This window comes from Sturnira hondurensis, unplaced genomic scaffold (genome assembly GCF_014824575.4).
Source record: "Sturnira hondurensis isolate 20B ecotype Veracruz unplaced genomic scaffold, ASM1482457v3 Scaffold0023357, whole genome shotgun sequence".
Lineage (NCBI taxonomy): Eukaryota > Metazoa > Chordata > Mammalia > Chiroptera > Phyllostomidae > Sturnira > Sturnira hondurensis.
Window position 1 is genome coordinate 5,233,236 of NW_028095988.1, and position 12,682 is coordinate 5,245,917.

The 12,682-nt window shown below is 37.3% G+C and overlaps 1 protein-coding gene across 2 annotated transcripts in view; it reads left to right on the forward strand.

Annotated features, from left to right (window-relative positions):
* PRKD1 (protein kinase D1) overlaps positions 1 to 12,682 on the forward strand; it is a 315,738-nt gene that overhangs the window by 258,902 nt on the left and 44,154 nt on the right. For both annotated transcript variants that reach the window (XM_037037455.1, XM_037037456.1), the window contains 7 exons: positions 1,384 to 1,588; positions 3,079 to 3,202; positions 4,768 to 4,845; positions 6,136 to 6,415; positions 7,652 to 7,704; positions 9,776 to 9,848; positions 12,088 to 12,194. In XM_037037455.1, the coding sequence (XP_036893350.1) occupies positions 1,384 to 1,588; positions 3,079 to 3,202; positions 4,768 to 4,845; positions 6,136 to 6,415; positions 7,652 to 7,704; positions 9,776 to 9,848; positions 12,088 to 12,194 (920 nt within the window). The remainder of the gene's footprint in view (positions 1 to 1,383; positions 1,589 to 3,078; positions 3,203 to 4,767; positions 4,846 to 6,135; positions 6,416 to 7,651; positions 7,705 to 9,775; positions 9,849 to 12,087; positions 12,195 to 12,682) is intronic.

A 12,682-nucleotide genomic window follows, 5' to 3' on the forward strand; every position in this document is an offset into this window, starting at 1 on the left:
GAAGTATTCCTTTGGGAAACCTCTAACTATATCAACTAATTTTGAAGGACTCTTAAGAAAAACTCCATGTCTTAACAGAGCAGCTCCTATTTCGTTCTCAAGTAGTATTCCTAATGAAAAATATTTGACTTTGTAACTATCCTAGACTAAGTTTTCTCATAGGTAGTGGACCATTTTATACCTTCACTCTTATGTCAATTTTTTGATTCTTCTGGAAAGAAAAATGGTGATGTAAGATCAGAGAAACAACTTGAATTTTTTTTTTTTTGCTAAAACACTGAAGATCAAGTGGGTATTGTTCTTCTGTAGAAGAAATACATACCTAGTAGAAGAAAAAGAAGGGAATTCTCTCCAGGAATACATTCCTATATTAGTCTGTGCCTTGGAGAGTTATGCATGAATTAGCTGCCAAAGTAAAAAATTTGGCAGTTTTCCCACTGTCTGTGGCATGTGGTATTGGCTTTTTTCAGGCCCAGAAAATGTCAGTGTGCTCTTGATAACTACAACTAAGGGGAAACACCGTCATTTTGGATACTGTTGATTACTTTGAAATTGCATTTTCCCAGACAGCATTTTTTCCCAGAAAAATTTGATAAAATGTGAATTTTCCAAGTTTGGCAGGCCAAGGTCTCTAATCAATTCATTGTTTAATTAAAAAATAAGTGCTCTGTATCAATAAGTCATTATAATTTATTGCATTCCTATCAATTGAGTTGATAGTAGTTAGTTTAACTTCAAATACCAAATATCTTGGATATTTAAAAGATGCTTGTTATGTGGCCAATGTAATGTATTGGAATTCATGACTTAAAAACTTACTGAAGAGCAAGAATCAGTGACCCTGAGTAGTATTGCATGTGAAAGTTTTCCCTCGTCTTCCCAAGTGTCTTTTCCCACCAGGGCTGTGAAGCTGAAATACTGTGAGTTTCCTCGTCCCTTGTGTCTGGTATCACTTTGCTTCCTAGTATTTCTATCCCACCCTCATCCCATCCTTGGCTTTCTTCCAAGGCTGTCCGTGACTTTCATGTTTTTAGGCTTAGGGGCATGAAAAATAAGCATCTGCCCATAAAATTATACAGGGGTGGGCAAAAGTAGGTTTGCAGTTGTTCGTATGGAAGAAGCTAATGGTTATCACAGCAGCTTTAGTAACTCTGTTTGCGTGCTCACAGCTGTAAACCTCCTTTTGCCCACCCCTGTATATTCATCCTGGCATAACGTCAGATACTACTTATGAGCTAAAATTTTTTTAAAAGCAAGATAAATTCTTTAAATAACTATGTTTTTAGGGCTTCTGGTTGGTTTGTTTTAGGATTGCCTAACTTTCTGTTAAGCCTGGCTCCAGGATATCAGGCTCATCTTCACAGGTGCAAAACAATGTTTTAGATTTGCTTAGCCCTGGCGCAGAGTCCGACGTGGTCATGGAAGAAGGGAGTGATGACAATGACAGTGAAAGGAACAGTGGGCTCATGGATGACATGGAAGAGGCAATGGTCCAAGACGTGGCGATGGTGATGGCCGAGTGTCAGAGCGACAGTGGGGAAATGCAGGACCCAGACCCGGACCACGAGGACTCCAACAGGACCATCAGGTGGGGGCTGCATTTCTGCCTCGGTCTGACAGGGGAGCTCCAAGTGGCGTCTTTGAAAGCTCTTTGATATCTTAATCTACTAAAAAATGAAGGTCAAGTGTGTGCCTAATTTGCTCATGAATGAGCTGTGTGCCCTGGAGGACAGAGGGGAACCTTGGAGTGAGGAGGTCTGGACCCCCTTGGGTGGGTGCATCCTTTCCTAGCACCGCCTCGTTCTGTGACCCATTTTATTTTGCATGTGAGGGACTCTCATATTTGCCGTCCGCACATTTGCTACTGAATTGATGTATGTTGAATGCTCACTGTGTGGAAAATACAAAGATCGGGGACACACCTCAGCAGACACCACTTACTTTAGAACTGACCCCTCTTGCAAATGTCACATATACCTACACCTTACTGTGCGTGATTTTATTTCAGAAGTATGTGAAGTTTACATTTGTGATCTAGTCCTCTGTACTTTTCAAATTACTAGATGATCTCCATTTTTTGTGTCTGGGGTCAGCACACTACAGCCAAGTCAGGCTGCTGTCTGTTTGGTAATAAAGTTTCATTGGAACATAGTCATACCCATTCATATTGTCTATGACTACATTTTACATTTGCAATACAATTGTCAAGAGTTCAGTATTCTGCGAAACCTGAAATATTTATTACCTGGTCCTTCACAGAAAAAATTTCCCAGCCTCTGATTTATTTAAACTATTGTGTCCATTTTACAAATGCTATATTCATTGACAAACTGAAATTGTTCATTAGAGAAAAGCAATAAAATAATTAGATTTTTTCCATTTAATGGAATAAAGCACATTTCTAAAACATTGGAAAATATTAGTCCTATGGCCAGCTGAACTTTGAAGGCATGCATTTCTGTAGTATGAGAGGGGAACTCCAAGGACGTGTGGGTGCGTGCACGTGTGCAGGGTGAGGTGGGGAGGGGAGGGGACAGACAGAAAGGAAAGAGAAGCAAGGAAGGGACCGGCACAATTCCATCAACAATAGTTATTCAAAAAACAGTTTAAATGGTATATTTTAATTTTTATAAAATTATTCAGAGAGAGACTCAAATTCATATGAAATGCTATTATCTATAAATGGTTACTATTTTGCCACCAATAGGTAATGAGTAAGCAAAAAACCTTTCATGTGTGATTCTAAATACTGTGGCCTCATTCCACTAAGACAGTAATCTATCTCACATCTATCCCAAAATTGAACACTATATAGTTTAATCTGAAGTCCAAGGCACTTAGTATCCTGCCTGGGGATTTTTAAAATGTACATATAAAATGCATAGCACTCTTCAGAGTAATCCAGATGCTGAAGCATGCTACTCTGACAGTACTTTTCATTAAAAATGGGATCTGAATTTTTTTTTACTTTCAACTTAGACATAGCTAAAATGAAGTTTTATGCAGGAAAAGCTCTCTTTTTAAAATAAGAAATCTCTTTTTTTCTCATTTCTTTCCCGAAATATTTTGATTTTCAAGTCCGTCAACAAGCAACAATATCCCACTCATGAGAGTAGTGCAGTCTGTCAAACACACGAAGAGGAAAAGCAGCACAGTGATGAAGGAAGGGTGGATGGTCCACTACACCAGCAAGGACACACTGGTAAGATCTACAGCAAGCACTTTTCTCTGGTGTTGCTCATGCCAGGAGTCACTAATGGCCCGGGAAGACTGTGGGCCTTCTTCTACGTTCCCGGGAGGGAGCCTCACTGAAGGTGTGTCGTGGGGGCCCGTGGAGCACATTCACAGTCTCTGGGGGTCTGAGTCGTTGAGCAAGCAGTGCGGTTAGACAAAAGTGTGCACAGCCACCTCAGGGAGACAAAAATCATTACCTCTGTTACTGGAGATGATCTTCAGACACCTTGAATGTCCACCTGACATTTTGTAGCAGTTGTAAAAACAGCAGTATATGCTTTCAGAATGCTCCTCTTTGATTCAGAGTTTTGTAAAACAGTACTACATTTTAGGGAGAAAAAGACAATGATAACTATTATATATACTTCTTAAATCCTTAATTAAGTTTTCACTTAAAAACAGATCTCTCGAGAAACACAGTAAACCTATACTGTATTAGGTAAAAGACAACACATTTTAATTTTTTAATACAGTCTGAGCTGCTCAGTGCTCCAAATTTTCCTGATAGTTGGTGAACAAAGTGGTACATGTAGATAAGAGAAAATTTTGATCCATGTTTTGAGGTTAAATTAATTGACGTTGGATGATAAGCATTTTTCTCAGTTACCAGTAGTGTTTTCCATATTACCTCCTTTCTGTAGGAGACCCATTATTTCATCAGATAATAGACACCTATACTCTAATAATTTATCATTTCAATCTTTTGTGCTGGAGATTTATGTGACTTAATGCACAACTCAGCTGAATACCATACAGCTCTTTCTAGACATGCTATAAAATATTTAAAGCATACTTTACGTATTTGACGGGTCTAAGGTTGTAGAAGAGACCAAGAATAATGTGAGGGCTTTTTGTCTAAAAGGATGGTAACACACGTGTGCACACACACACACACACACACAAATGGAGAGTGAACCTAGGATGAAGAAGGGCCTGATCACCACATCAGAGAAGGTTAGAGATCTATAGAGAGCTTAGGAGAAGGTCATCATCTGATGTATTTCCCTGATTTTGATGCCATGGGGTCAATCCTACTCTCCAACAAAATGTTCTGTAGTTCCGTTGTGACCTTCAGAATTCTTCCATCTCTAATGGAAGCCAGGACACCTGGCTGTATCAGCAGGTGTTTATGTTCAGAAGTGTTTTAGAACATTCTTATGTTCTACAAATCTGAGAAGGTATCAACACTGCATCTCCTGCTAAGCCTTTGTTACAGGCTCCAAATCCACATTTAGAAGCAGGCAAATAAACTTAAAACGGGTATTTCCTATCTACTGTGCATGTACTAAATGTCAGGCCCTGTGCTGGGTACTAATAATACGTCGTCTCCTTTATTACTCACGACTCTGATATAGATGTGGAAACCTATCGCACATTTGCTGAAGAGCCACCTTATGGGGTATGAAATTGAGTGTGAGTCTCCCATGCACTTACCACCATAAAACCTTGTCCCCATTTGGAAATGTGTTTATTTTATCAATATTAGATGTTGTTAAAGCATTTAAAAGATCCAGAATCTAACTTCTGTTTCAGCGGAAACGGCACTATTGGAGACTGGATAGCAAATGTATTACCCTCTTTCAAAATGACACGGGGAGCAGGTACTACAAGGTAAGTACGGATGGCTCTTCCCGTGATTGTGGAGTCTCATGCCCCCTCTGCATGGGAATGTCGAGTGTCCAAAATGCAGAGTGATCCAACAGACATGACTGGTTTTGTGCTTGCTCCGAGAGACATTTTTTCCTTCTCTGTTTTTAAATTTTGGAGGACTCAGGCTGTGACCCACAATAGCTGTCTGTGAATGTCAGATTTCCCTGGGGATTGCTCTGGCCCCATGGGAGGGGGTGGGGGGGCAGGCTAAAGGAGGATTTTAGCAGAGGTGTGTGATTTAAACAAAATCCAAGGTCACGGCAGACTAGCTGACAGTCAATTTCTGAAATCCACTATATCTAGCTTTTTTTTTCCTTTTGCTTCTTTTTCTTCCTCTATAGCCTTGCAACATCCTCAGCAGTGGCCAAGGAACCTCGTTGATTTCTCCATGCACTGACACTATGCATAAGGAGCACTTTGCTCTAGGGAGAAACTTGGCAGCAATTTTCATTCTGTCTGTCCACATGAAATACCGCAGATGTAGCATAATGGATCGCCCAGTAAAACAGGGTTCCATAAGCAGCCCACAGTGAAAATAGTTCATACGTGCTCCTTCAGACCAGTGCAGGCTCAGGCTTAGCTGATGTGGTTCCCCGTGACCACTGCACATAGCCCTAATGGAAAAAGGATACCTCATTAATTTTTTAAATAAAAAATATATTTTGAAAGGTATTATGTCTTAGTCACTCCGTACCTTCTGGAAGGCAGTGTGGTGATGAATTTTTTAATTTTAAAAGTGTACTTAAAGCAAATGCTTTTAAAACCAGTCACTGTGGTTTTTCCTCATTAAAACTACTCACTTGGCTGTATTTTTCTATTAACATGTATCAAGTCAAATTATATGAATCATTTCCAGTTCTTTAAAGAACTGTTAAAGTTTAAAAACAGCCATGCATACCTAAATGCATTTCAGAAGTGTCATAATTCCACCTCACTTGTTATAAAAATTGTCATTTATGTTCTAAGTCAGATTTTGAAGCACGCTCAAAATCATTATTCTCGTTGATACTTGTTCTTGCCTTATGAACACAGGGAAAAAATAACTTAAATCTTTCTGGGAAAATACAATGATTAGGTTTCCCCTAGCAAAAGTATTTTAAAATTTTGTTTAGTAATAGTCTGTATTTTACAAAACCATTTTATATGAATGATGGCCATTTGTAATGTCCTTTCTGTGTTCCCAGTTTGCATGTTATTTGAAAGTTTACATGTTTTTGGTAAACTACATTGGGCACACTCTTTCTTCCACAGGAAATTCCTTTATCAGAAATTTTATCTCTGGAACCAGCAAAACCTTCAGCTTTAATCCCTAATGGGGCTAATCCTCACTGCTTTGAGATCACTACAGCAAATGTAGTGTATTACGTGGGCGAAAATGTGGTCAACCCATCCAGCCCGCCCCCCAACGGCAGTGTCCTCACCAGTGGCGTGGGCGCAGACGTGGCCAGGATGTGGGAGGTGGCGATCCAGCACGCCCTCATGCCCGTCATCCCCAAGGGCTCGGCCGTAGGGTCAGGGACCAACTCTCACAGTGAGTCTGCCGCTTTTCTGTCTGTGGAGCAGGAGCAGAGAACCTTCTGGGGGGTGATTTAGTTTCTTTGATAACATGAAATATATATTTAAATATTCATTAGATTCTTATTTTTATTTTATATTAAAATTTGAACAAATTCATGTAAACCCAAATGTTAGGCAATAGCAGAAATCTAGAGCTATTGGACATAAAATATGAAGTGTCCTTGGGCTTGACGTAGAACGCCAGTCTTGCTATTTGCAAATCTATATTAACATGTTTCCTGAAAACCACATAACATGCTACTCTGTGTGTACATGGTGTGCAGAGTACTTGGAAAGCCTTAAAAATGATATCCCAGGAACAAATCTGTGTCATTAGTAGAGTGAGGTAGATTCTGTGAAAATGGGACCAGGATCAAATATCAAGGTGAAATATATTTTTAAAATATCTGACAGGAATATATATATGTAACACACACAAGTATATGTATATGTATATGTATGTATATGAATGTATTTTTATTTTTTATTTTATTTATTTATTTTTAGAGAGAGGGGAAGGGAGGGAGAAAGAGAGGGAGAGAAACATCAATGTGTGGTTGTCTCTCACATGCCCCACACTGGGGACCTGGCCCCCAGCCTAAGCTTGTGTCCCTGATTGGGTATCAAATCTACGACCCTTTGGTTCACAGGCTGGTACTCCATCCACTGAGCCACACCAGCCAGGGCTCTATGAATGTAATTTTAAATTTCACAACAGCTATCAAGAATGGAGCCTGTGAGGAAGACCTTCTGTTTTTCACATCAGGGTATTATCTGATGATCTCTCACAACTACTTAATTGATCTTCCAGCTAATGCATATATTAATAAAATATATTTGCCTATTTTGGTGCTAAGGATTTTACATAAGGTCTCTAATTTAATGCCTAGATATTAACAATTTGCTTATTTTACAGGTGAGGAAATTAGGTCCTAGAGAGATTAAGTTGTTTCAGTTTGTGAACTACAAAATGGCAAGCCAGTACTTGAACTTGACTCTGAACTGTAAACTCAGAATATATTATTTTTCAAAGCCAAGTACTGAGTAAATGTATAAGAGTAAAATGAAAGAAATAGTCTAATAGACATTTCTATAGAAAAATTTAATTGCTATGATTGAAAGATAGCCTGTAGCTTGATTAGTAAGCATGTGTTTACCTATTATGCTGTTAACTCTCTTACTTCTTTTTTTTTTAAACTTGTATTTCCAGGAGATATTTCTGTGAGTATTTCGGTATCAAATTGCCAGATTCAAGAAAATGTGGTGAGTATGCACTTACTAATATAAAACTTGGTAATGTGTTTTAATTGGAAAATAAGGGCATCTTAAAATGCAATTTTATCTACCTAACATTTTAATTTTTTGGTATTTTCTAAAATATAAAATAATATTAGTATCTGGGTACTTTCCTTCCATAAGATTTCATAAACATTATATTATATGTATTTTTGGTGATTTTTCTATAATCTATACTGTAGTGTTGAGAGCTAAATACCTATTTCTCATCTCAGAGAAGCAATTACATTGCCATTGCCGATTTTTCACACATTTGCCCATCTTGGTGCTAGAATTTTAATGGGTCATATTGCAAAATACCAAAGAAGATAAAATTTTTGAGTTGCATGACTTGCTTACACATGCCCTTATTGTCATTTCCTGATTGCACCCTGGAGGGTGTTTTCATGTGATGAGGAGTTACAGATGCTCTTACAGTCACTTAACCACATCAAGGGCCCCCCAAAAAGCTGCGTAAATTAGATTTTATGGGTCTGTGCTCTAGCATCCATGTGACCTGGGCCATCTAACTCCACCCTTTAGGCTCAGTTTGGAAAATTACAGATCAGACATAATATGACATAATTTACACTCTATGGTCTGTTTGCTCTATTTGTTGCACTTTGTCACTAAGGCAAGTTGCCCAGAAGTAGCAAGGCCTTTCTCACCTTATCCAGTGACTCAGACCTTTTGCTGTCTTTTGCCTGCTTTACCTGTAACTAAAAGCAGAGTTTTCAGCCTTACACTGATCTGAGTTAGTTTTCTAAAGAATAAACTCCATGAAATTCTTTATCTTTAGTATAGCTTTGTAACCTTTTCTAAATTGTCATAAACTGAAATCCAGAGATTGGAGAGAATTAAGAATTGCATAGTGAAGACTAGATGAATGTTTATGCTGTCGATCACATAATAGTTGCTTTTGCTTAGCCAGAGAGTACTCTGAGAAATGTAGGTTAACTTATAAGCCTTAGGGGAATTCTAGATACCTGTGGGGTTGTTCCTCCTTGTTTGGCCACAGTCGTGCACTAAAAAGTCTGGGTGGGCTATTGAGCTCTCAGAGAAAGATGGACTAGGTTGGACTCAATGCTGGAGTAGAATTAATTCACTTTCTTATCTCCAGGTAACCACAAACACTCTGAAGGGGTCACAGGATAGAGACAACTTGCAGTTGTTTTCTAGGGGAAAGAACAAAAGAAAAGGATAGGAACATGTAGGATATAAGGAGGGTAGGATTTGATGTAAAAGGACTTATTTTTGAAGGGACAAAGAGACTATGAGTGGAGGGTAGGCAGCAGATTCCGCAGGATGTAACAGAAATATGTGCAGTGGCAAGGTGCATTGTGCTTGAATACTTGTGGTCATCAAATCACAGACTGTAAAACACAGACTAAAGCATTATGCTTTATTTAGCAATTATTATCTCAGAGAGAAAGAGTAGACATTTGGGACTTTGTACCTCCAGAAGCGGTGGAATGAGAGGATTTAAGTTACCTCACAGAGGAGTTTCATAGTGCAGTGCCGTCCCCCCTCCATGTCTGCTGCTCGCTCACCCTCCTGTGACTCTGCTCCCCTCTGAGTTTACACTCGCTTGGGCGTGGGGGCTGGTAAGGAAGCAGCCGCACCATTCCAGCCCTGAAGAGTGGTGTGGTTGGAATTAGGACTGACCCACATTCATGAGTATTTAACCCATATTTCTAAATAGCCATCTGGGTAAGCGAATTTTTTTTTTGAATATAGACACTAAATGATAATTCTGTAATCTTAAGTCTTACTTATCTCTGATGAGACATATTTCATGGACATTACTCAGCTGCTTAAGAGCAGAATCGTTTTCAAAACATTACAATATTACATTAATTGAAGAGTATATTTTGAATATGATGGTCCTATTGCAGATTTCATCTAGTGTTTGCAATATGTTTAAAATATTTATTAAATATTTTGATATTGTATGATATGCTTAACCACAGTGTGATGTACTTAACAACGTCGTGTGATTTGTTAGGACTAACGTTTTGTCCCACTTCCTGTGTGTATTCCCTTGAACTTGCACCTGTAGGACATCAGCACGGTGTATCAGATTTTCCCCGACGAAGTGCTGGGTTCTGGGCAGTTTGGAATTGTTTACGGAGGTGGGTTAGTTCACTAAGTATTTTTACTAATTTAAAAATTAGCTACTTGTGTTTATAAAAGGAATATCTCCAAGAAAATATGTAAAAGAAAAGACCTGTGTGTATATGGTTGTATATAAATCTGTTTTCTATTTTTAGATATTTCTCTTGAAATAATCAGTGTTTGGAAAATTGGTACTTTGATGTTTTGAAAAAGAAGTTTTTCTATTCCTAAAAATCTTTTTTTTTTGCTTAAATGCAGACAAACTATACACAGAACTGGTTAAATATTGTTTTTTTTCAGATATAATGTTGAGAAACCAGGATGTTGTCATTTATAAACAAATTAGTTCAATTTCCTTTTAGCATATTTTGTCAGAACTCAGTAGAAATTCAATCAAGTAACTAAACACAAAAAAATCTTTTAATTCTAGTACCTTTAACAATATATGTATTTCATAAATGTTTAATTTTTAAAAAATTTTGAAATGAAATACTAAATTTTAATTTTTTCTTATTGTCAAGCTTATTTAGTAAATTTATTATTTTAATCACGGCTATTTTAGATTCTAGCCAGTTCTATTATATTTTTCAAGCCTTTAAGAAATATTTAGTGTTCCTATTTTAACTACCCTATAAAAGGACATCATAGCTTTTATTTCCCTAATATAATCAGTAATAAATTATCTTTTTTGTGAGGTGGGGCTGCTCTGAAACAACTGCAGTGTTTTATTCAATATTATAATATTGTATTTTCAGTTAAAAATTAATCAGGTTCTACTGTATTTTACAAAGGAATTTTGATTCTTACAAAATACTCAAATGATTTTTAAAAATATTTTATTTATTTATCTTTAGAGGGGAAAGGAAGGAGAGAAATATCAATGTACAGTTGCCTCTCATGAGTCCCCTGCTGGGAACTGGCCTGCAACCCAGACATGTGCCCTGACTGGGAATTGAACCGCGATTGTGTGGTTTGCAGGCCTGCACTCATCTACTGAGCTACACCAGCCAGGGCAAATGATTTTTTTTATGGCACGCCTCTCAGTGAGTCAGCAACCATTGTGCTTTTTGGTAACGCATAGGAGTGTAATAGGGGAGACCAAGTGCAGTGCAGAGTGTTGCTCTACAGTGTAATAATCACATGCAGAAGTAAATCATGGTGTGTAGAGCATGGTCAATTTCCCTAACTGCACATAATGCAGGGGCAAGGCACGTGTGGAAAATGAGGTTGGAGACACCAGCAGGTGCCAGGTAATTTGTCACAGCCAACATTGAAGGAGCAGACTTAGGGGAGGTCTCCACCAGGCAGACGGAGAGGTGAAGACTAGACACGAAGAGAAAGAAGTAGATGAGGACAGAGTCTCGGAAGAGAGGTCGCCCATTTTAATGACAGGAGTAGAGACAAAAGATTTGCAACAAATGTTGAAATAATGGAAGTTCAAGTTAGTTTGTACACGACAAAAGAATTTGAATGATTAGGCCCATTTTCAGTTTCGAATTTATTTTCATGTTTGCATTCAGTTAACACTACTCTATTCTATACTTACTGCATAGAGTAGCGTAGAAGTTGAGAGTTGAAGGGAGCCCTACAGATTCCATCAAAGGGTTGTTGTGAAAATTGAACGGGGTGTATTGTGGCCAAATGGCCTATAGTGTCATAATGATGATGACAGTAATGATGATAAGTAACATTTTTTGAGTATATATAGTTATCTGAAAACTGTGTGTATTTTACCTATTTCATTTCATCTAATTCTCTCAACCACATCATGAAGATGAGGAACCTAATACTCAGAAAACTTAAGTGATTTGCTTAAGGTCACAAAGCTAGTGAATGACAGAGCCAAGATTTTTACTCTTTTCGTTATAATACACATTCGTTTACCAGGAACTAAAAGTACACTTTCTTAAGGAGAGCACTGTATTGTTGGTATGAGTACTTTCTATATTAAATAGCTCAGTATCCTGTTTCTAAATCATGTTTTTATGAGAAAATAACAGGCTATTAATACACATAGCTTTAATGTTCCAATTTTTTGTGTTTTAAATTGTGGCTAATTTTATAGTACATGTATGATTTAGAATAATGAAGCCAAGAAATGAAATCTTTATGGATACAAGTTAATGCACATCAGAAATGTTAATTTATTCAGTGAAACATTGTTATAATTTCTATAAGTGTTTCTATTTATTCTGGAGTTCTTTAATATAGATATTTAATAACATTATACTAATATTTTTCTTTTTTATTTTAAAGGAAAACATCGTAAAACAGGAAGAGATGTAGCTATTAAAATCATCGACAAATTAAGATTTCCAACAAAACAAGAAAGCCAGCTTCGTAATGAGGTTGCAATTCTACAGGTACTCATTTGTTTTTCATTAGGAGGTCATAGGATACCCTCTCTACTTTTGTAAAATGAAGAAAAGTTAACCAAATATGTGTGGCGTGGGTATTGAGAAACACTTTAGAATTACTGAAAAGGCAGATTATGCGTCAAACTGCTGGCTGGGTATTATCTTTCCTAGGTCTAGGAAGCAGTTCTTTTTTACGTACTTAATTGTAGATTTTTAGACATTATTAATACTCAGTAAATGGGTAATGTTTCAGCATTTGCTCCTAGTGTACATGCTAAGAGCATTTGTTTTACATTATAAATTGCCTTTCTTCATAAACATTTTCCTTTATGTTGTCATAATTATGTAAATTGAGGATATAACTGTCAGCATATCAGGTAAATGAGTAATATATGTTATTAATGTCTCCTTTTGTCTCTTTCTGTAAATCTTTTATTTAATATTAAGCACGTTACTTAACTCTTCTCATTAATAAGTCCCTTTTCAAAGCCATA